Raw genomic sequence first — 25,247 nt, 5'->3', positions numbered from 1 at the left:
CTAGTGATTTGAATTAGGAAGCACTGACTAAAATTGTTTTTTCATCTCAAGTTTACATTTTTATTGATGTTATAGTGAATTATAACGTTATTTATATATTAGGTGTATGCAATTTAAAGTCAGCATTCATACATATTGCACCAAATTTACCACTGAAAGTTTAATTCTATTCTTTACCAGATAATCGATGGCTTTTACTACACACGTGACTCCTTTAAAGGGGGAAGGAATAGAGGTTTTCTTGGGTCATAGCCAGCAGTGCTCAGGGCTTACTCTTGGCTCTACTCAGGGATGACCATGTGTGGTGCCAGGGATCAAACCTGGGCCAGTCGTGGAAGCTCCCTACCCTCTGTGTTATCTTTCCAGTCCCTGCCTATAACTCTATTTCCCCCTTTTGGTAACCAATGATTGATCTTCCTGTCCACAAGTTCATTTTTGTTTTAATCAGTTCAATTGTTTTCCCTTCATAGCAAGTGCTAGTGAAATCATACTGTGTCTTTCTCCATCTGGATTATTTCGCTGAGCACAATTCTTTACAGAACCATCAGTGTTGTTAAGATGGCAGATTTACATTCTTTCTTGTTGAGAAAGTATGAGTAGTTTAGTATTCCACTGGGTATGTTTACATCTTTATCCATTTGTCTGTTAATGGATGCTAAGGTTGTTTCCAGGTTTTAGCATTATTGATCCTTACATTATGTTCTTATTCTTTATAGGTTGACTCAAATTGTGACTAAGTGGCTTGTGCATCATTCCCCAGCTGTATGGGCCACGTGATCTTCTCATCATTTTGAAACTACGTACAGACTCTCCATCAGACTCCTCCAGAAACTGCGGCAATGTCTGTGACGAATTTATCATGGTAAGTGAATTGCTTTTTAGCTTTCAGTGCAAATTTCTCTATCTATCTCTCTCTCTTCTGAAACAGCATTTTGTGGTAGAAGCGCTTTGTCAGGTTGGGCCTGTGTCTGTAACTCTGTAACTTTAAAACTCATTTCTAGCGATTGCTGTCCTAGGTTATGGTGGAGGAAGGAATTAAAAGTGTGACATTTTCAACTTTTGGGGACCTAGGGATTCTAGGGAAAAATTCAAAACTGCTCCTGAATTCCAGTTGTATTACACTTCTTTCTTTCTTTCTTTCTTTCTTTCTTTCTTTCTTTCTTTCTTTTTTTCTTTCTTTCTTTCTTTCTTTCTACATTTATTTATTTAAAAAATGAAAAGAATTTTAATTAAATCATCATGTCTAGTATCCTTCTTGGTTGTGCTCAAGGAGGGGTGAGTCAGGAATCTAGTAGCTTAATTATTTTTTTTTTTAATTTGGCATTGGGCATATCTCATAGTGCTTAGCTTAGCCTTCTACCTCAGGAATAAACCTTGGAGGTGTCTGGGGGACCATATGCAATGCCAGAGATTCTAACAGGGATCAGCCATAGGCAGGCAAGTGCCCTACCTCCTCTACTGTCTCTCTAGCCCAGAAAATAAAGTTTATCAGCATTCTTAGCTATTGCATTTCCAGGAAATGGACTAATAGGTGGTAAGGGCAGCACCAAGGATAAAGCAAGTATTTCTGATCCATACTTTCCTTTTGACATCGCATTTCAGGTGATCTATGCAAATTAAACAGCAACTGTGGAAGAGGAAATTCAATTTTCAGTTTCTATGTCTAGGGGCTATTTTTCATGATCTTGGATTCACAGTTAATGTTTATAAGTTGTTTGTGATTTAAGTGAAGAAGTATGAGAATGTTCTTGGAAATAATCAATTTTTCTATGGCAGTGGAGCACGGTACTCTCAAGGATAAATCTGAAGCTTTCTATTGAACCTTGGGTTTTTTTTAATATAAAAAGCCGAATAAGTTAGATTATGAAAATTCATGATATCAAATATATGAGTAGAAGAAAAGTCCAGTCATCTTTACCTGTTTTCTTAAAAGTCCATCTCACCTTTGTCTTCTGTTTGTCCAGAAATACAGACAGCATTATATTAAACTGCTTATTTAAGAGCCAAACCTACTGCTGGGATCACTATAAAAATGACCATGAGTATGAATGTCTGTACTGAACGAAGTGTCTCAATCTGAGTTTAATAAATTCCAAGACTGCATGTGGTTTTATGTATGTAAATATGTGTTGTATGATTTGAAAATACTAGGTTTAAGAATTATGTTAGTGTTTTCAAGGAGAGGCTTGAGAAGGAACACAGTGTTCCAGAGGTTCCATATTTGTGAGCAGGAATGCACGTCAGTCAGGTCAGGAAAGCCTTCAGAACGGATGGTCAGAGTCACACACTGACATCCAACAGATGTCTTCCAGGTTTGCCAACTCAGAGGGAGACGATGATTGAGTAGATGCTGGTGGACTATGAGTCAAAGGAATGGTTGTACAGAATCACTTGTAGACATCCATGACCAGACTTTGAACTGAAGGAAAGGATTACTGTTGGTGGCAGAGATAATTAGTGAGACATGAGTAAACAAACAGAGTTACAAAGAAGGCTTTAACTGTTATTATGAAAAAGGTAAAAGGTGGGTTGCAACACATACTTGGAAGTGCTTTCAGCATTTCCTTTCCTGAAAATTATATTTAATACCATATTTTCATCTTTTAATAAAATCCATGTAAATGTGCATATAGGTTTATCTCACATTCTGAAGTGTTTAATTTCTATACATTACAAACTATGTACATATTACTAAGTAAGCACTTCCACAGCAAGTACTAGACATTTCTTAGATAATTGATATACCGTTCTCAACTAACTGGAGAAATAGCACCTGTTTTTCTCTTGCAAAGGTAAAACACCCCACTCTTTCACCTGATTGGGTTGGGAAAAAGTGATGATAATTTTCAAGGAAATATTTACTTAGAAAAAAATTAACTAGACTTTCCTTTGGGCAAGTCCATAGACTGAAATCATATTGTTTAGGTTTTGAGTATATCGCTATGTACTCAGAAATGTGGGAAAACGTGGGCATTTAGGAAGTTAAGCAAAAGGGATACAGCATGACTCCATTGAAATGAAGTCAGGCAGCCATCGATCCCCTGCTCACTTGTAAGCACAATGGCTTTGTATGTGTGGGTTCAAGGGCAGGCACCCAAATTCCCACTTCAGCCACAATATTTCCCTGAATCTTCTTCAGTAGAGATAGGTTAGAGCTTCTCGGGGAAGGAAGTGAGCTCCAGGTCTGGTAGCACTACAGGCGTTAGTGTAGTAAGGTGGGGGATAGTGAACTGAAGGTAATTGCCATCTGAAACCTAATTGAGCTGAAATGACATAAAGTGGGCTACCCAAACTTGACATGGAAATGTTGTGTCCTTGGAACAGGCATAATATTTGTCCTCTGATTTTACTTGAACACTTTTGTGGGCATCTCTCCAGTGGATGGATTTCTAGTTGGCATGACCATGTTTGATCTCCAGGTCACCTTGTATATTGGCAGCATTATTGATTTTCCAACATCAAGCTTAGACCTCTATCTGTTTTCTGATTCCTATTTTACTTTGCTAATACTCAATTGTGAGGCACGTTCTTTTAATCTTGTTGGTTCAAAAGTTACTGTGAGATTCAGGGTGCCTTCTAGGGTTGAACTGTGTCTCAGCTTCTGGATGACAGGCTTTAAGGCACTGGAGAAATGAGTCTTCCTGAGAAGACTTGTCATTGTTGCTTGTCAATGCATCTGCTTTTTTGTGGTAGAAAAGGACCCTACACTTTGACCTGATTGGGTTGGAAAAAGTGATGATAATTCTCAAGGAAATATTTACTTACAAAAAAAATTAACCAAGCATTCCACTGGGAAAGTCCATAGGCTGAAATCATATTGTTTAGGTTCTGAGTATATGACTAAACTTAAAAGTGGTAAATGGTCTTTATTGAGTATGTTTATAATGTAAAATACTGTTATGAGTGTTAGTTAGTTCACTAATACTGTTATAAAATTTAGCTAGTTCACTAACCCTCTAATAGGAAGTGAGAGCTAATGTGAATGATCTTATTTGTCCAATGTAATAATGTATAAGAATTGAAGAAGGTGCAGAACTAAAGATGCAGATGATTTGCCACATTATAAAAATATTTCTAATATTTTAGGTCAGAAAAATGGTATAGCTGGTAGGGTGCTTGTCTGGTGTGGACCTGATCTGGGTTCAATCCCCAGTACCCCATATGGTCCCTTCAGCCCTCCAGGATTGATCCCTGAATTGAGTCAGGAGTAAGCCCTCAGCACTGTAGGATGTGGCCCCCAAACCAAAAACAACAACAAACCCCCAAAATCCAAGCCCTTTTGATATTTTATATCTATGTTTTTTAATGAATAAATTAAGAAGTGAATCATCCCATATCATTTTTTAGCAGCTGCATTTAGGAAAAGAAAGTTCCAGAGAGATGAAAGTAGTCAATTTCTGCTATAGTGGGAAAGTAGGATCCTTCCCCAAAAATGACCCCAAATCCTGTTCTTCAAACTGATTTTTCTGTTTCTTGATTCTAAATGGGAGAAACTCTCAGTATAGAAGTGGAATTAGATACTTGAGTCATTTCATTTTTACTGATCAGAATCTGTAGGGGATAGGGAAGGGTTGAACAATTATGGATTGCAAAGTTGGTTGAACAATGGTTGAATAATTATGGATCACAGTTTTTAGACCCCAGTTCATAACTAATGGTAGAAATCAGAATTGTTACCAGCCTGACGAAGGGTAAAAGAAAAATATTCATCATAAATATAAAGTTAATGTTTTTAATTAAGAAAACCAGTCTTTATAAATGATAAGAGAAGCCTAGCTGCTGAAATATTATTTATCAGCGTAAAATGGACTATTGTATTTGTCACCAGAAAGAGCATATCCGTGAAAACCGAAAACCTAGGAGTTTTCCTAGCAGATACAGGGACAATGGTGGAGAAGTTTGGTTCTTTGATGGTGGTGGGTATAGCAGTATCATCATTTTAACACTATTGTAATCATGTGGTTTGAACTATAATGATAAAAAAAACTAAAAGTTTTTTAAGGAAAAATAACTCCCAAGTCTTGAGAGGGGGGAAAAGACAAATGAATTCTCCAGGAAAGTGGGGTTGGTCAGTTTATAAATGAGAGGTTACAAAATATAGAAGAGGAAAATGAGCTTTAGGGAGAGAAAGCAACAGAAAGGAATCTGTGGCAGAATGGAAAGAGGGAATAAATGGTCAAAATGATAGTCTAAATGGAATAAAACTGGGTCCCCTCCCAAGTTACATAACACCTTCAGTTAAAGGGCAATTATTTGGATGAAAGTCAATTTAACAAATTCTGGAAAATTTCAATATGTTTTTCTATTCGAAATACGCCTTTTCAAATTGAAACTCCTTCACTTTATCATGATTAATATTGTTTTGATTTGGACTTGACACTTTCAGTAAACACATATTTTTAGCATCCCTATCAAATTTTGGCTATGAGTTTTGTGTCTTTAAAAGTAAGAAAACCTGACTTATTTTACACACACACACACACACACACACACACACACACACACACACGACTTGAATTATCTCTCCTTAAATAATCAAATAATTAGCAAAATAACATTTTAGTTTACTCTTAAGTTTTATTGTCAGCTACAGGTCAGGGACATGGTTCAAATATTGACATATTAGTACACACTAAATATGAGTCACATTTTGAAGAAATTTGATGATTTCTTGTAGGTTTTTGTTTGCTTAGGTGAGTAAATGAGACTGGGAATTCAGGACCAATTCCCACAAGGTCTGTTTAGTTCAGTTGTTTTTTTTTTTTATGACCAAGGTTGTACCTGAATCTTGACCAGATTTTTCTAAGCTCATAATTGATCATAAGTCATGAGAAAAGGTGGCTTACAAAAAATAGTAATCTTAAACTTTCTTCAGGCATGGATATGAGCACAGGTATTATCTTTCCTTTTTATATCATGCCTGTCATAAGTTTTGAAATATGTCTTTCCATCATTTTCAGAGAAATTATAGTTTATTCTCTTATGAAAGAATGACAGTAAATAATCACAGCAATATTTCCTTGCATTATAGAAATGTTGGCATAATTGTGGGCAGTTTGTTTCAGTCATAAAGCAGGAGAACCTGAACACCAGGTTTTTTGAGCAACTAAGACAGCAGTGCATAGTCTATAAAATAGTTTTGATTATTATAATAATTATATGGCTTAGGTATATTAGGTATGTTATTTAATCATGATCAATATAAACTTTAGCTTGAAATCTTAAATATTATTTGTTCTGTGTATAAAATTTTCACTGGTTGTATTATCCTTGTACATAAAAGCCCCATTGTCTTTTTAAAATTTATTGATTGAGTTTATTTGTTTATTTTATAAAATTAAAGTTTATGATTGTGAAGAATTCAGCCTGATGTTGAATCATTCCAATTTAATCAAGAAAGATACTTTTAGTTCAATTGGATTATTGCTAAAAGATATAGGTGTCTTCATTTTATACCACTTTATTTCTTTTAAAAGAATCTTTTTCTCATATGAGTGCAATAGTAATTTAAATAATTATTATATTTCAGGAGGGCTGGAGCGATAGAACAGCGGGTAGGACACTTGCCTTGCATGCAGCTTACCCGGGCCTAGCCCGGTTTGATTCCTCCGCTCCTCTCTGAGAGCCCTGCAAGCTATCGAGAGTATACTCTCTACCGAGAGTATCGGCTCCCCCATGGCAAAGCCTGGCAAGCTAACCGTGAGGTATTCGATATGCCAAAAACAGTAACAGGTCTCACAATGGAGACGTTACTGGTGCCCACTTGAGCAAAGCGATGGACAATGGGAGGACAGTGCTACAGTAGTTCTAGAAATTAGAATACTTTAAATGTACCTGGATTGACATGACTTATTTGGGGGTAACTTTTTTGTTTTTGTTTTTTGCTTTTTGGGTTACCTCTGGTGATGCACAGGGTTACTCCTGGCTCATGTACTGAGGAATTACTCCTGGTGGTGCTCAGGGGACCATATGTGGTGCTGGGAATTGAACCCGTGTAGACCGTTGCAAGGCAAATGCCCTACCCACTGTGCTATCGCTCCAGCCCTCCTGAAATTTTTTTAACATTTGTATTCATGTAGCTTTTCAGCAAATATTTTTGGTGCCTATAATGTGAAATTCTAAGTGTTGTGGATAGAATGATAAATGGGATAGAAGTCTGTGCTTTCATGGAGCTTACATTCTAATGCTGAATAAACAGATAACCATGTAGTAGATGCTTAGTGATAAATATTTGCAAGAATGAGGAATGAGAATTAAAAAGAGAAATATGATAGTTGGCAGGAATTGGGCTTCACAGTCTTCTTGTACAGGGTGGCATATTAGAGTGGAGGAAATTGTGCTCAACAGTTCTCAGAGAAAACCAGAGAGGAACAGAGACAGAAGTCCTGAGACTGAAAGGCATTTGGTTTGTTGGAGCAATCAGCAAGTGAGCTAATAAGGCACAAATATCCAAGAAAGGGTAGAGATCCAGGAAGAGAGCTTAGGAAGACTGAAGGATGGGGCATTTTGCGTGGACTTACAAGTTTGGAATTTCACATAAAATAGAATAAAATTTAGTGATCTTGATCTAATTTTTATTTCAGAAGTAACTGTTATCTTCAAACTTTATGAAAATATCTTATGTCATATTCATGATATAAACATAGTAGATACAATTAATAAAATGTAATATAAACACAAACAAACAAACACTGTCCTCCCGCTATTCATCGATTTTGCTCTAGCAGGCCCACTAACGTCTCCATTTTGAGACTTGTTTTTACTGTGTTTGGCATATTGAATACTTCATGGGTAGCTTGCCAAGCTTTGCCTTGTGGGCGAGATACTCTCAGTAGCTTGCTGGGCTGTCTGAGAGGGGTGGAGGAATCGAACCCGGCTCGGCCAGGCTCGCTGCATGCAAGGCAAACGCCCTACCACTGTGCTAACGCTCCAGCCCATAAAAAGTGATAATCGTTAAAAAAAAATTAAGTTAGGGGTCAGAGCAATAGTACAGCAGGTAGGATACTTGCCTTGTGCATGTTTGACCTGGGTTCAATCCCCAGCATCCCTGCCAGGATCACTGAGTGCAGAGTCAGAAGTGAACTTGAAGTCCAGCTGGGACTGAGGACAAAACCAAAACTAAACCAAAAAATTAAAGGACAGAAATAGTAGTTTTATGATAAATCTTTTAATGAATACAACCTGTCTCAATTTCAGCCATTTGTGTGTGTATGTGGGCTACACCTGCCTGTACTCGGGGCTTACTTCTGGTTCTGTGCTCAGGGATCATTTCTGGCAGTTCTTGCGGACCAAAACCTGGGTTGGCTCAGGGTTTGCTGGATGCAAGGCAAGCACCTTGACTGGTGTACTGTATCTTCGGCCCTGTCAGTTTAAAATAGTGATACAGCTGAATAATTAGGGACATGAAATGAAAGATATTTCATCTAGAGAATACTGTATACTGCATTAAATTGTTTTATTATAGATGCACAAATAATTCCATAAATTGTGGAAGTAGACATACACCATTTTATATTAAGCCCTCCATAATTTTTATTTGTTTTGTAGATACACAGTTACAAGGTTGTTTATGACTGGGTTTCAGTTATACAGTGTTCCAATACCCATCCATTCACTTGTATTTCTTCTCCTTCTTGTTCTTCTTCTTGTTTTCCTTCTTGTTCTTCTTCTTATTTTTCTTCTTGTTCTTGTTCTTCTCCTTTTCCTTCTTCTTTCTTCTTTTCTTCCTTTGTCTCCTCCTCCTCCTTCTTCTTCTCCTTCCTCTTTTCCTCCTCCTCCTCCTCCTTCTCCTTCTCCTTCCTCTTTTCCTCCTCCTCCTCTTCCTCCTCTTCCTTCTTCCTCTTCTACTCCTTCTCCTTCTCCTCCACTTCCTTCCTCCTCCTTCCCTTTCCCTTCCCTCCTCCTCCTCCTCTTCCTCCTCCTCCTCCTCCTCTTCTTCTTTCTTCTTTCTTCTTCCCCTTCACATTTTTGGCAAGCTTCTAACCATTAACCAGTCCTCCTGGCCCTTATTTTCCTGGCTTTAGATATTAGTCTCATACTATTTTTTTATATCCCACAAATGAATGGTCATTCTATATCTGTCATTCTCCTTCTGACTCATTTCACTCAACATGATATTCTCCATGTGCATCCATTTATAAGCAATTTTTTGACTTTATTTTTCCTAACGGCTGCTTTGTATTCCGCTGTGTAGATGTACCATAGTTTCTTTATTCATCTGTCTTCAGCACAAGGATTTTTCTAGATTCTGGCTAATATGAGTAGTGATGCAATGAACCTATAAATGCAGATGGTGTTTCTGCTGTGTGTTTTTTGGATTCCCAGGGTATATTCCCAGAAGTGGTATTGCTGAGTCAAATGGGAGCTCAGTTTTTGGTTTTTTGAGGAATGTTCATATTGTTTTCCAAAAAATGGCTGGACCAGTCAGCATTCCCACCAACAATGAAGGAGAGTCTCTTTTTCCTTTCACCTGTGCCAGCACTGGTTGTTCTTTTGGATATGTGCCAATCTCTATGGTGTGAGATGATATCTCGTTGCTGTTCTGATTTACATCTCCCTCATCATCTAGAACATTTTTTCATGTGTCTTTTGGCCATTTGAATTTCTTTGAGGAAGTTTCTGTTTATTTCCTCTCTCCATTTTTTGATGGGGTTGGATGTGTTTTTCTTGTAAAGTATATCTTTGTTATTAATCTCTTGCCAAATGGGTATCCCTCCATAATTTTAAAGTTAATTTATAATATTGCAAGGCATATATGCATTTATATGTGTAACTATGTGTTATACAGTACCAAAAGCACTTTAAGCAATGGTATGTGTACTGAAGGTTTAATATTCTGCTTTTAGTGAGAGCTAGATGAAGTATTTAATCTATCAAAGTGCTGTTGTCCATTGGGAAAAATAGCATAAAATTAATAGATATTCTTTCTTGGAAAAAATTATTCAACTCTATTTAAAAACTATTATCTTTACACTTATGGTTTCTTTCATGATACTAGTTTGAGATTGAATTTAGAATTTTTTTTTTTTTTTTATTAGTTGCGGGTTCTTTTTATTAAATATTCTTTTTTTTTCACCTTTATTTTATTTAATTTTTTTTAAAGTTGTAGATTTACAATTTTTTGTGCTTTGGTTTCAATTATACAATGATCAGATACCCATCCCTCCACCAGTGCCCATTTTCCACCACCATGGATAATATCCCTCCCACCCCCATCCCCCCATCCCCCCGTCTCTGTGGCAGGGCAATTCCCTGTGTTCTCTCTCTCCTTTTGGGTGTTGTGGTCTGCAAAAGAGGCATTGAGTGGCAAACATGTTCAGTCCATAGTCTACTTTCGACATGCATCTCCCCTCCTGGGAGGATCCTCCAAACATCCTTTATTTGGTGCTCCCTTCTCTATCTGAACTGCGCTTTCCTCTAGGATACCCGGCTGGCCTCTAAGTTATGGAGTAATCCTCCTGGTGCTGATCTCAGCTATTCTTGGGTATTAATCTCATACTTTGTTACTTTATATCCCCCAGATGAATGCAATCTTTCTATGTCTATCCCTCTCTTTCTGACTCATTTCGCTTAGCATGATACTTTCCATATTGTATTTTTTTTTTTTTACTTGGTAAAGTAAATTTGGAAGCATACTGTTGATTTCAAGCCTCTTTACCTTGGTCTGTTACTGTATAGATGTGTGTTTATTTTATATGGACTGAAATGTCAAAAAATTTGGGACCAAACCAAAGCACAAAAATTTGTAAGTCTACAACTGTACCTCATGGTGTTTCACTAATAAAAATTTTTTTAAAAAGTTTGGGACCTCTGTTGCATTGAAATTGATTTCAAATGAACCCTAAAGCATTCATGACAGTGAATCTAGATCACAGAAGAAATTATTATACATCTATTCTACTTTCCTTTGATATTAGAGTTATAGATTCAGTGTAGTGAAAAGTCTGAAATTCCTTCATTGCCTAGAATGATAAAATGTCCTTACAGTTAGTTGGTATCAAGGTTATTGGATTCTTTTACTAATATATCTATGAAAGTCATTTTTGCCTTCATAATGAAACCTGTTTTCCTTCTTCTTCTCTTTGATATTTTGAAAATAGTACCACATAGTTTCTAATTACTTCTTACGCACATTAGTTCTTAAGTCATATTTAACATTTGTGTATTTTCCTATTTGCTCGAGCGGGCCCAGTAACGTCTCCATTGGAGACTTTGTTGTTACTGTGTCTGGCATATCGAATACTCTCGGTAGCTTGCCGGGCTCTCCGAGAGGGGCGGAGGAATCGAACTCGGGTCGGCCATGTTGGCCGCTTGTAAGGCGAACGCCCTACCTGCTGTGCTATCCTTTTTAGTAATTATGTTTTCTTCTTATATCATTAAATTCCTATTGATTATAAGACTCAAACTTATGTCTCAGAGATTCATTTTTCTTTCAGTTATGAACAAAATCAGTTTGTTGCTCAGTGATCAATTTTATTAAGAAAATTTTATATTTTTCCAATAAGAGAACTTGGTGTTCTGAGTGTATTTTGATTCCCTAGAATTTCATAAGTTAAATCTCCTCCCATTAACATTTCTAGGAGTTATATAAATGATGTTTGGTGAGTTGAAGCTATTAATTATAAATATCATGTTGAATTCAATGGAGACATTTTCTGTGATCTATATCTGCTTAGATAAAAAGCAGCATAATGCTACTGACTTAAGGCCTTTGTATTTAGACTCAATCAGAAGCAGAGATAGAACCCTCTCTTTGAAAAGATGAAAGAAGGGCCAGGTGCTCTAATTCTCTCTCTTTCTGCTATGAGTTCATGCTGAAGACCCGAAGTGTTGAAACATCTACTGTCTTTCCTGACGGGATACATTGCATGTGGGAGGGATATTATTGTGCCAGATGGTTTTCAGCATTCAGCAAACTAGTTTTGTAGACTCCTGCTGTAATCGAAAATTGGTTTGACTCCAACATTTGACAAAAAATATATATAGATTGGGTTAACCACTCTTTGGTTTAAAATTACTGATACAAAGTGCTCTCATGAATATGAGAGGAAAAAAATTGAAATTCAGACTAAGTGAGGTTTCTGGGTACATTTTCATTTAGAAAATTTCCCTGAACCTTTATAGCGTCATCAAATTACCTTCAGATAGGACTTGCATAGAATCAAACTCATTGAAATGTTGATGATCTTTTCATTTATAACCTTCTTAGTGTTTTTATAAAAACTTAAAGTGACTATAAAGATGATCTGAAAAGGTTTTTCAAGGCATCTATTAATTGGCTTATAATGTAAAAGTGTTCATTATGTTTTAATACTTTAGGATTCTCATGAACTAGGTAAAAGCAATTGTTTTTAGGTGAGAATTTGTATGCTATTTCTCCATATTTTTTAAATCTGAATTCAGATTTTAAGCATTTGGAGAATATGACAGACAAAATACTTACTATATTTGGCAAATTATAAATGTGATTAATTGAGGATTGAGGTCAAGGTATGAGCTATTGCTATTACCAGAATTTGCATGATAAGGAAAACAAAATTTAGCTCTCTGTTATAATGTATTTGTGCCACAGTGGGGATAAGATCATTCTGCACAGCTCAGCACCTGAGTTCAACAGATGCTTTGCACTCACAAATGGCTGACAGTTCATGAGGGCATGAGTCTAATATTCGCGGCCAGACATGGTAATGAAGAATATGTATAATGTCTAGGTGGAATGATTTGGGTTAAAAAAAAGTTCCCAAAGTCAAATATTAGACCAAGATGTGGCTTGACTGCCAGAAGGTTCTTCGGGGTCTAAGGTATGCAGACACGGTCACTGGCCTCTAAAGAGTTTTGTGGATTGATTTGCAGCTCTGAGTGAATACTCCGACTGACTTGCAATTAGGTAAAGACTTTCCTGGCATTTCAAGAAAGTAGTTCTGTTCTTGATTTTTGGATGAGACAGGCTTAACACAATGGAGAAATGGTCTGTCTTAGAGCCATGTTCTCCCCTTCTGTTGTTTGTCTCAGCCTTTCCTCAATGGCATAAACGAGTGGCTTCCATTGACAAGGCATGCACCTAGTATAATCCCTTTTCAAAGAAAGCTGTGTGGTCACCAGGGGAAACGTTTCTTGACCTGGGGCCACATAGTTCTTTGTGGGTCCCCAATATACTCCAAGGGTGCCACAGAGCTGAAAGTCATATAAATGGGGCCCACAACATCAGACTTGGATCCAACTGCTAGAATGGCGGATGGAGGGGCACACAGGAAGCAGACAAGGTTGGGAAGGGAACAGAGTCCAAGAGAGGAGCACACAGGAAGCAGACAAGGTTGGGAAGGGAACAGAGTCCAAGAGAGGTCGAAAGGTGCATTCTCCCTCTTCGGGCCAACCCGAGACGTGTGCAGTTAGCTCTTTCTCCTTTGGAGAAGTCTGTATTCTCTCTCAAATACGTATCTCTCTCTCCCCTCATGAGAAATATTGATGTAGGACATTGGTTGCTAACTCATGATTTGAGAGATGAAGCATTTTGTTACAACATGAAAAGCATATGGGTAATATTAGCTTTGATTTTCTTTCTTTCATTCTTAAGATGGAAAATATGTCCTATGTAATTATTGTTAAAATAGGAAATGAAGGTGATAAATGATCATTATTTCCTCTAATTTATATTAGCTGAAAAGAACGCTTCCAATTCCAATTTACAATTTTTTTCTGTAAACTTAAGAGTCTGGAAATTATGTAGGAGTTTAGCTAATTTGCCAAACCATGAATTTCATCAGTATCAACAGAAATGAAGCCTCTTCTCAAATCCCATCCTGTGAATTTTTAGCCTGGTGGACTGTTATTTATGATTTTCGACTTCTCTAATTATTATAGGTCTCTCCTGAATATTTGAGTGTAGATTGAATATATAGCTCCTACTGTAGTTACTTGTTTGTAATTTTGTTAGGAGACATCTCTGCTGTGTCTAATATATCATTTTCACAGAAGTTTTCTAAAGAATTTGAATAAGTGATATGTTAAAAGATATCAGGAAGTGGGTAATTGTAGTAAAATTATTTTAGAGATCAGTTTAAACAGTGATTCAGTACTGCCTACATTCTTTATTGGACTAATTCATTTAGTGTATATGTATTGAACATCTATTATATCTAGGAAGTATTTTTTATGCTCATCTATATAGCTTAATGGGAAGATATGGAAATCTGGGTTTCCCAAATTTAGATTCTGGAATGATTTTATCTTTTCGGAGTTGATGTCATTTGTGGTTGCACTGAAATCATCAAATTGTTTGTTTCCTCTCACCTTCCTTTGTTTACACTTCCTTAAATTCTACATCAGAATTTGCTTAACCCCTGTTCAGTTCCATTATTTCCAGGTTCCTTCCAACCTACTATACAAAAATATAAGATATTTTTGTCTCAGTTTGCTTATGTGAAAAGTATGGTAATAGTTGAACACAAAAACTAGTTTTTTTGATTAAGGCTACATGAGACCACTATCTTCTTTTTCTGGGTAACTAGTATTATAAGTGAACAGACCTCACTCTTGCTGTCTTTTTTGTTGTATCTTACCCTGTTTTTTTGTCAGAATTGCATAAAATTTACAAATATGAGCTGTCTATTCCTATGAGTGTGTGTCCGTATGAAGCACTTTCTTGTTAGTACAGGAGGGTCAGATGCATACAGAATACAGAAAGATCATGTTGGAAATTTGTTGATTAAACTTTTAGGAATGTTAACATTGAGATAGACATTAAAGTCTGTTGTAAGTTTGGGGCAAGTTATTGTGTGAATAGTTCCGGAATGATTAAGGCAAATGTCAGCCACACATTCAGTTCACCTCTGTTCTGCAGGGACAGTAAAACAAGAAAGTGTCCTGATATGCTAAGGCAGCTATACCTCTTGGCTGCCTGTTTTGAGAATGTGGTTGGGAAACTGAAGACCAATGAGGATGTGGTGGAACTCTGGGAGCCAATATTCCATGTTCCCAGGAGTAAAACTTGATTGCTTCTAGATGTTTGGCAGTGATCACATTCAAGAAAGTTCAACTTGTTCTGTGACTCTCAATTTTGTACCTGTTCCTGTTTGCCAGGTATTCTCATATGTATCAAGTTTATGAGCGGTGTCCTCAGTTCACTTTTGTCTTGTTTAGACAGCGAATCCTTCTAACACAGGAGTTCCAGTCTACTATAGGAGTCACATAAGAGGTTTCATTTTTGTCTGAAACAATACTTGGACCAATCTAGTTTGATCCAAATATTAGTCACATATGAGACTACAGTAATAGTTGGCCCAATATTACTGCATCACAGATTATGGGTGTGAAATCCAGAAATCTAGTTTATTGAAACCTCCAGGTGATTCTGAAGTGTGCTCAAGTTCTGAGAGCAGATGGTATAAAATCATCCCTCTGGAATCTCAAGAGTATGGCTACTAACATAGTGACTTTGGGCATAACTGCTATATGGAGAAGTGTTTTGGTAATAATTAGCTGACAGTTTTGGCTATTTTTTTTCACTTGGTTTTATGTAGAGAATATTGTCAGATTTGTGGGTGTGCTTTACCTGTTATCAATGGGTATCTATTTTTTTATATGCAAGCTAAAAACATTAAGCCTAATGTTTCCCTCCTGTTTCAGATACTCAAAGAGTGCTGTTGGAGGTGACACAGGCCCAATATAATTTGTGTATTTCTCATTAAACCTCTTTGTTAAAGAAGAATTCATAAATGAAAGGTTTGTCCATTTAAATATGCAATTCAAAAATTGCCAAAGTATTTAGAGTTGATCAACCATAATCATAATACATGTATGACATTTTTTTGTGTGTGTGTGACAAGTTCACACCGAGCAGTGCTCAGAGCTTACTCCGGTCACTGCACTCAGGAATCACTCTGGGCAGTGTGATTCTGGGTCTGCTGCGTTTGCGATCTCTCCAGTCCTCCAGAAATGACATTTGAATATCCCTCAAAGCTACCCAGACCTCATTCCTCTGTCTTCCCTCTCTTACCTCCTCTAGCCGCAGGCATTTACTAATCTTTCTCTCTCAATTTGCCTATTCCAGTAGTATCATAAAGAACAGGTTTGCTTGATTGTTTTTTCCATAGACTTCTTTTACTTGGCACAATTGGTTTTTTTTTTTTTTCAATTTTTATTAGTGAGACACCATGAGGTACAGTTGTAGACTTTGTGCTTGGGTTTCAGTTATACAATGATCAAATACCCATCCCTCCACCAGTGCCCATTTCCCGCCACCACAGATCCGAGTATCCCTCCCTCCCATCCCCCCCCCCCCCCATCTTACCCTGCCTCGGTGGCTGGGCATATCCTTTTGTTCTCTCTCTCCTTTTGGCTGTTGTGGTTTGCAAAAGAGGCATTGAGTGGCAATCATGTTTGGTCTATAGTTAAGGTTCATTTATTTTGTATTGATGGAAGGAAGTTAATACTGGTGATGGAATTGGTGTTGGAATATTATATAACTAAGACTCAGTTATCAATAACTTTGGAAATCTCTGTTCTTTATTTAAGACTTCATTCCTTTTTACTATCCTAAACAGAATAACTATATTCTTCCTAAATCCATTTGTCAAATGAATTTATCATTTAAATGGATATCATCTAAATCCATTTATCAATTGGAATGTTCCTCATTTGGGCTAGTATAAATAATGCTTCATTTGCACTGGTATACATGTTTATGTATGGAGATTGCTTTTATTTATCTTGATCATATAATTTGGAATTTCTGGGTTGTAAAATAGTTCTATTTAATTTCTTAAAAAAATGATAAACTGCTTTGCAAAGTAACTATCATTTTACATTCCCAGTGGAGTGTTCTAGTTTCCCCAAAATCTTAAGTATTCCAGTTATCTGTCTTCTGATTACAGCTACTGGGCTAAATAGTATGAAAGGGGTCCATTGTCTTGATATGTACAGGGACTGATGACAAATCATTCATTTTATTTCCCATATGTTTATAGGCCATTATTTAAAAATTATAGATCTTTTTTTGAGAAATACTCTCCAGACATTTCCCCCTATTTTAATTGTGTCAACTTTATTATTGAATCATAAACATTATATATGATAAGCCTATTAACTAAAGAGAAAAATTTAAATGCAAGTTTATAGTAAGATATATGGACTTAAATGAACTTGAATAAAGTTGTCAAATATAGTTTCATGGTAGTTTTATTTTGAGGAAAATTTGAAGTACTAAATACATTTCTGTACATCAAATAAGAAATTAATCAAGATTTAAAATATTTGAATTAGAGGCTTGGAATGTGGCTTAGTGGTAGTTTATATAGTCATTCCATGGGTGACAGGAGAATGCTGTGACCTTGTGTCAGGATGGGACTCTGGAGCCAACAGGCAGTGATCACAGTGGATAAAGAGGCCAATCTTAGTGCCCTGTAGATATTGCGCTGGAGGCCTGGGGCTAGCCACTTCTTCCAAACTGTTCTAAATCAAAACTAGCTGAAAAAAATCCTATCAGCATTCCACAGAAGAGAAACCACATCAGGAGTTCTGTTGGAAATCTTCAATCAACTCAAAAGAATATCATCAGTGAAAAATTAAGGGAAAGCAGTAGGACTTTTCATTGAGGAGAGGAGGGATTGTCAGTATTCCATACTGAAACTCGCACCAGGTGCTCTCGAATCTATTCCAGACCTCTTGATACCTATCCGGAGCATTGACATCCATATATGCAAAGAAACTAAGGCTGATAAAACTTCCCTGAGCAAGTAGAGGCAAATGATCTGAACCTCTGACAACTGTCAGGCAGACTTTTCACTTTCCTGCTCTGTCTTCATCTAGAGAAACTTGGGGAAGAAAGACAAATTCTAGGTTTACGTGAATGGAAGAAGTTTGATGCTCTTTTTGCCTCCTTTTTGTTGTGTTCCATTATCATTCCTCGATACCTCAAGGGATGGGGAAGAGGGGAATTGAAGAATATGAGGAGGGAAAGATTGATAACCCTATCTCTGGAGTGTGCTCATTTCACTTCAAGGTGTCGAGCTTAATGGAAAGCATGTCTCTCGTTGTTACTAATAACTGCTCACAAAAGCAATTGTCATCTCTTAGCTCGCTTGTGTAATGAGGCAACAGCACTGTTAATCAGTATTTTAATTAGGTTATAGCAAGAAAGGTGCTCTCAAGTGTCGCTATGTAAAGCTTCCATGCGTTTTACATAGCGAACACCATTGGTTTCTCTACATCTACAATTTATTTTCAATACCTGCAATAAAGCTATGTTATATTACTTTGGAAATACATTATCTATGACACGTATTACATTGGGTTGGCAATGCTTCATTTAAATGCTATCTTGTAGCTGCCTACATAATGTACTACATGTCATAGATAAGCCAGATGTGTGCTTTGTCATTACATCATTTGAAATACTGCATTAGGATAAAATGATGTAGCATTCCCAAATCTCTCAGGATTATCTTGCACATGGTTGATAAAAAGAAAGGCACCAGACCATTAGTTTACTGCCTAGAGGTTAGCAATTTTGAGTGCAGTTTCTGGCTGAAAGATAAATAGATGAATTTCAAGACTGAAACTCACACTTTGTAGAGCTGATCATCTAGTGGAGGAGTCAGAAATAATGGGGTTTTTAATACCATAAGAATTGTCTTTATTTGGTTTCTCCTCTTTATCTAAAAGGTCTGCACCCATAAATCACACAAAGAAAATCAATGTTCTTCCTTAGAAGAATTCATTTATCATGTAGCAATTTGGATTAAAAAGAAATCACCCATAAAACTATCGTATGAGAGATACTGGGCACAATAGCGTCTCCTAGGGATTTGATTTGTCCCTAAAGTCAGTGTAAGTTTTTAAATGTGTTAAGTGCCCATACATATCAGAATTGGTAATATTGACAGGCATATGGAGCAGAATCCAGTGGGGGAAGGAGAAGGCTTCCTCGGCTGCTCTCATAGTTAAACCACATGCTGAGGGAGAGGTTACCTTCCAGGTACCACATTATGGAAGCTGGACTAGAGAAGGAAGAACACAACTGAACTTCTTTGCATAAGAATGTGTTCATTGTGGGTAAGAACAACTGGGAGCCTGTGATGAGGGTGGTGGTGACCATAACTAATGCTTATTGCATTCCACCATCGCTGGTTTGACAGAGAAGAAAGTGATGGCAGAGAGGTTCATGTTGTTTCCTAAGAACGCACAGTCAAAGAGGCAGAGAAGAACCGGTGTCTCTAGAGACAGGGTTATCTAAGCAGCTCACTGTCGGGGCCATGGCTGTCCTTAGAGGTAGCTCTGTGTGAGGAGAGAGGACAGCAGCAGACAGAACCGCGACAGGGAGCTTGTCAGTGGGTCATTCTTGGAAGCCAGCTCCCGACGCCTTTCCACGGGAATATTTTCTAACAAGTAGCGGTGCTTTGGGAAAGGCAGAGGGAACTCTTTCAGATGGAGGCAAAACCAAAGTGGCACTTTGTTTAGCCTGACTCTCATTTAATTTCTTTCCCAAAGGGGATGGATATCTCCAGTGATTCAACGACACCAGAGCTGTCAGAAGCCTGGATTGCTTTACTGTCCTTAAATTTTTCACTGAGAAAACTATGAAGGAACATTTTATTGCCTGATTACTTCCATTCTGGACTGTAAGAATTTGGGTGTGAGGGATGGAGGAAGAAAAGAGATTTTTTTTTTGAAACAGTGTGTATCATGGAGCAGGACCTTGTGATTTCTTCAACAATCTGAAAGTTTTTATTTTTTCCCTAGGACATGTCCCATAGTCTGTGACAGTTAATTGAGGCAGGTTAATCCCAACTTCCTTTCCCTTAATTGTTAAATTATGAGAGCAAGTTGACAAATGATTGAAGATAAGGAAATTATTAGTGATACTTTGTAAACATCATGTGTTCCTTTGGTTGTAATATATTTAAAAATGTTCTTCTAAAAATGATGCTGACAGATCTTATTTAAGAATATGTAAACATTGCCTTTTGGGTCAGACCCAGCGATGCTCAGGGGTCACTCCTGGCTCTGCACTCAGGAATTACTCCTAGCGGTGCTTGAGAGACCATATGGGATGCTGGGGATTGAACCTGGGTAGGCCACGTGCAAGGCAAACTCCCTACCCCTCTGTGCTATCACTCCGGCCCCAAGAATACATAAATATATTAAGTACTAAAATTTCCTGGAACTAACACTACCACTTCTTGAATGCACAGTGTGTAATGGGCCTTGTTCTAGCCCTTTCTATGTTTTAGTTGTGATCCATGGATCTTTCTTGGCAATTCTCAGCCAACTGGTCAGAAGGCTCAGTGTGAAGGCCTGAGGGTGTGAAACTGCCTGACTCTGGAGCACATGAGTCCCCCAGGGACTACCTGACAATGCTCAGGGGCTTTAGAGCCACACACAGCAAAGCTCAGGGGACACTGGGACTGCATCAGATTGTGCTGGGTCAGCCATGTGGTGCCATATTTCAAACATGGGATGGATGTTCCTGGACCTCTATACTATCTTTCCAGCTCCAGAACTTTTTATTTTAATGCACTTGATCCTCACACTAACCTGGGTGCTAAGAATGAAAGGCATCCATCCCCTTTATAAACAAAATAAGTTCACAGAAGTAATAAGTAACATCAATGATTATGCAGTGTCTGAGATGTGGTTTTTACTTTTGCTATCTGATGTAAAAGGAAAACTGTAGTATGATCTCTTTATGCACTTTGCGATCCAAAAGGGAGCACAGTCGTTCACTGTGTATTGAGTGCAGTGGGCTTGTGGGGAATGCAGGTGGGCTCCTTTGATAGCCCGTCTTCTCCCGTTGTCGCATTTCTTCCTGTTCGCACTAACCTCAAACTCAAAAAGTCCCTTTTAGGACTCTTTTGCAGCTAGTGTTCTACTAGTACACTCAGCTCTGCCAGTCAGATTGGTGTGGGTGTGCAGATGAGCTGCAAAGAAGACACCAAAGGCCTTCCGTTCTTAGTGGTTGCAGTTTGGTCTTCAGTGTTGTGAAAAAGGTTTCCTCTGGAACAGCATTAGTTTTCTGACCACACCCCCTCCCAACCTTATTTCCTTCCTGTGCTCTCCGTCTTGGGTTGTAGCAATAGCACAGCAGGTAGGGCGTTTGCTTGCACATGGCCAGCCCGGGTTCAATTCCTCTGCCCCTCTTGGAGAGCTTGCCAAACTACCGAGAGTATCTTGCCTGCACAGCAAAGCCTGGCAAGCTATCCATGACATATTCGATATGTCAGATACAGTAACAAGTCTCACAATAGAGATGTTACTGGGCCCACTCAAATCAATGAACAATGGGAGGACAGTGCTACAGTGCTCTCCATCTTCTTCCATTTGGCCTACTAGTTTCTAGCAAGACCGTCATTTCAGCTATTTTCATTTTTACCACTTTTGGAATATTCTGGGCCCTCCAAAAGGGGCTATCTGGCCCTAGTTGAGAAAGACTGCTCTAGAATATTCATTCTAGAACTGGATAGTGACATCTGTAATGACTCACTACCTAGATTAAAGTTCCTTCAATTTATCTGGCTCAATCATTTTCTCTGTGAACAAGAACCATGATTAATGAAGAGGCCATTCATGCTAGAAAAGGGATGGTATTCATCGAAGGGTCTCGTTGTCTCTTGATGTCTTCTCGGTACAGGAACGTTCAACCAGAAGCAATATCTTCCTCCAGTACTAGATAGAAAGTTGAGCTACAAGGCCATTTTCAAATTTAAAATTCTGTGGGTTTTGTGATTAGGCACCAGAATGAGCCAGAAAGAGACATTTCACACAGTTGCTTAAGCCAGTTTTTAAAATAGAGATCATCTTTTGTCCAATTTAGCCATTTTGCAGACTACTGAAACAAATCATTGCATTTCTTTGGGTCTGTGTCACTGCAAAAAATACTGGGTACTGTTTAGAGAAATAATTAAGCAATATGATTAATAAATATTCCATTAACATCGCTCATAACAGTAATACTTCAATTGTGGAGAAGCAAAAATGAGGATGTTCTTGTTTCTCATGCGCTTAGTTTTCCTCCGTGTCTTTTCCCTGCCACCCTCCCCGTCAGTCAAGAGGGAGTTTATAATACTGTTTTAAAGAATTGGGAATAGAAGGAATAGAGCTACAAGAGGAGACAGCTCTCCTTGTGTCTCTCTCACAGTCATTCTTACTTTCCTTTGCCCCTTCTCTCTCCTCTACCTTCCTTGATTTCTAATTCCCTCTCCTCTGTGCTCCAAAATTATATTTTGAACCTAGGAGGAACTCTTTGCTACTCTCATTGTAAGTTAAGAAGAGATTTGTGCTGGAATAGAGAAGGGATCACTAAGACAATGATGGTTGGAGGAATCGTTCAGGATGGGAGAAGTGTGCTGAAAGTATTGTAAACCATGATGCACAAAAGTAGATAGAGAGTATGGGGAAATTGTCTTCCATGTAGGCATGGGGAGGATGGGAAGGGGGGGGTACAGTGAGGACATTGGTGGTGGAGAATGTGTACTTGTGGAGGGATGGGTGTTCGATTGTTGTATGACTGTAACTCAAACATGAAAGCTTGTTACTGTATCTCATGGTGATTCAATAAAAGAAAAATTAAAAAAAATAAACTCCCACCCCCCCGAAAAAAGAAGAGGGGTGTGTGTGTGTGTGTGTGTGTGTGTGTGTGTGTGTGTGTGTGTTTCCACAGTGCTTCGGTCTTCTGTAGTCACTCATCTAGATTTTCCTTATTCTGTCATTTTACATTTTTTAAAAAATATGAAACTACAAAAAACACGAGATACTTAGCAGATGATGGAAAATGAAATAGAGATGCTTCCGTGCTAGGTGTACTAGGTTTTTCTCTCTCTGATGAGAGCAGAAGAGCTGGTAGAAGGTTGTTGACGCTGATCCTGTGGTTGACTTACTGGCTCCTGCCTCTTCCTAGCATTAAGGAGAGAATCATACCTGGATTCAAACTCTGATGTCTGTTTTCTCCTGAATATCTTGCTTTCATGCCATAATAAAGTTGAAAAATTAGAAGCTGAACCATCATCAGTAGGGCACCATATCTAATTGAGAATGCTCAGGAAGTCTTCATTATGATCAAATCCTTAAGCAGTGTACATCAAATCAGCACTAAAATGTGACTTCTCAGGCTTTTATGATAGCACCTTATTTATTTCAAGGTGATTGATTTTGCAATTTCAGCCATCCTAGAAAACATTAAGGACAAGGACCAGGAATGAAGTTTAAAATTCCCTCCTGTCCTACACTAGATGCAGCAGTGCGTATTGCCCAGATGTTTTTCATAGATAAACTTGTCAGGCAAATAAGGCATTTATTGTAAATCCAATATTGGAAAGCTTAAATTGTGACCGGATTGTGTTAATAGATCCTGCAACAAATTGCAAGTGGGAGGGAGAGGTCACAGTGGCAGATACAGTGAGTTCATCGAGAAGTATAAACTAGGACTGTCACTGTAAAATTGGATGAATATAAATGCCATCATTTTTCTCAGCAGTCAAGACATAAATGAAATATATGTCTAGTTCTTAAACAAGTGTTGCAGTAATGATGGTCCTACCCATATCTATATATAATTATTTAAGGGAATCAACCCTTGGGACAAGAGTGATAGTCCAGGGGTTAAGGCACCAACTTTGCTTGCCGCTGACCCTAGTTCAATCCCCTGCACCATATATGGTGCAGGAGTGACCTTTGAACACATAACTAGGAGTAAGTCCTAAGCACCATGGAGGTGTGGCTCCCAAACAAAACAAAATATAACAAGATTCTCAGTCTTGATTGTGTCCTAATACTGCTATTACTCCATGTCTTAATCTCAAGAGGTTGGAACTTTTAAGCTCTGACAGTTGAATTTCAGTGGTACAACCACTAAGAAATGCTTCCTTTTAATTTTCCTTCACCATTTCATAAGTTCCTTATTTTATATTTTGTAATTTCTATTTGGGGGAGGCTTGAACCATATCTAATGCTGCTTAGATCTTACTCCTGGCTCTGTGCTCTGGGGACATGCTCTGGTGGTGTTGGAGATTGAACCAGGGTTGGCCACATGCAAAGCAAAGTGACTTACCTCTTAATCTATCTCTTGAGCTTAAACTTCTGTCTTCAGTAGATAAGGGGAGGCATATTAGAATTTCCCAGAGTTTGTTTGACTGTATATTAACCTGGAATTGGGCAGCAACAAACCTAAGGTGATGAGGAGTACTCTGTCAGTAGCCCAGTATATGATTTTTTATGGGATATGCATAAACAAGGCAGGCAATTACTTGACTTCACAGAGCTAAAGTCAGGGCCCTGCTTGGGAAAGCCTTCTTGGCTGTGTTTCATTATTCTCAACTTTCTTGAATTTGAGTGCATTGGTTTTGGCTTTGATTTTAGTTTTATCATGTTGGACACCAAAGTACTAGAGCCATCTCAGTCCATTGTTCTCTGTGTTTAATCCTTTGGCACTGTGTCTGATAACGTAGACCAGTGCATGAGCTTCTTCATGCCTTGTGTCTCTCAGAGCTCTTTAGCTAATAGAATTCACGCACAACTCCTGAGGAATGGAACTATTTAATGATCTCAATCTAAAATCAGAACCTAGTGACTCTGAAGTGAGTTTTCAGTGTTATCCCTCTTTTTTTTTTCAATTTTGAGATCATACCCCACGATGGTCAGGGATTACTCCTTGCTCTGCACTCAAAAATTATTCCTGGCAGTGCTCAGGGGATGATAATGGGTGCTGGAGGTCAAACCTGGGTGAGGCACTTGCAAGGCCAACACCCTATGCACTGTATTGTCTCTACAGCTCTTATAACCTTTTTCCCTTATTCTCATTCTAATAAGATGTGAAAAAGCAAAAGCAGTTTGGAGACTTTCAGAAAGCAACTTTTCGGACCTCCAAATTCCTTGTGGTACTCCTGTATTACCACCAGAGAAATAGTTAATTTTCATAATGATGACCCTGGGTAAGTAGGAAACAGTGAAGATCCAACATAAAGTGTCAACAATGCCTGTGGTTTATAAAAACAGCAACCAACTGAAGAATAAACTCATTCAGGAACATTTCTAAGAAAATGCCTTGACAACATAGAACGGATTGTAAATTCAGATTATTTAAAAAATAAAATTCTGGAAAAAGCATGAGTAAAGGTATCCCATACACTGCTAAGTGATGACATAGTTCTTTGTAGGTCATTTTCTCATAATAAAGCTAGATACTAATTGATAAGCACAAATATCTTCTTATGAATCCTGATTTTCTGACTGTAAAATCTAAATAGTTTTCACATGTG

The 25,247-nt window shown here is 37.9% G+C and overlaps 1 protein-coding gene across 3 annotated transcripts in view; it reads left to right on the top strand.

The window, feature by feature from the left end:
* The window catches only part of OXR1 (oxidation resistance 1), a 443,572-nt gene that overhangs the window by 92,875 nt on the left and 325,450 nt on the right, over window positions 1-25,247 (top strand). For all 3 annotated transcript variants that reach the window (XM_056128833.1, XM_056128624.1, XM_056128686.1), the window contains exon 2: window positions 717-862. In XM_056128833.1, the coding sequence (XP_055984808.1) occupies window positions 840-862 (23 nt within the window). In that variant the 5' untranslated portion in view covers window positions 717-839. The remainder of the gene's footprint in view (window positions 1-716; window positions 863-25,247) is intronic.

This window comes from Sorex fumeus, unplaced genomic scaffold (genome assembly GCF_029834395.1).
Source record: "Sorex fumeus unplaced genomic scaffold, SorFum_2.1 ptg000002l, whole genome shotgun sequence".
NCBI classification, from domain to species: domain Eukaryota; kingdom Metazoa; phylum Chordata; class Mammalia; order Eulipotyphla; family Soricidae; genus Sorex; species Sorex fumeus.
The sequence above is the reverse complement of the archived record's forward strand: the minus strand, read 5'-3'. Positions and strand labels throughout refer to the sequence as shown.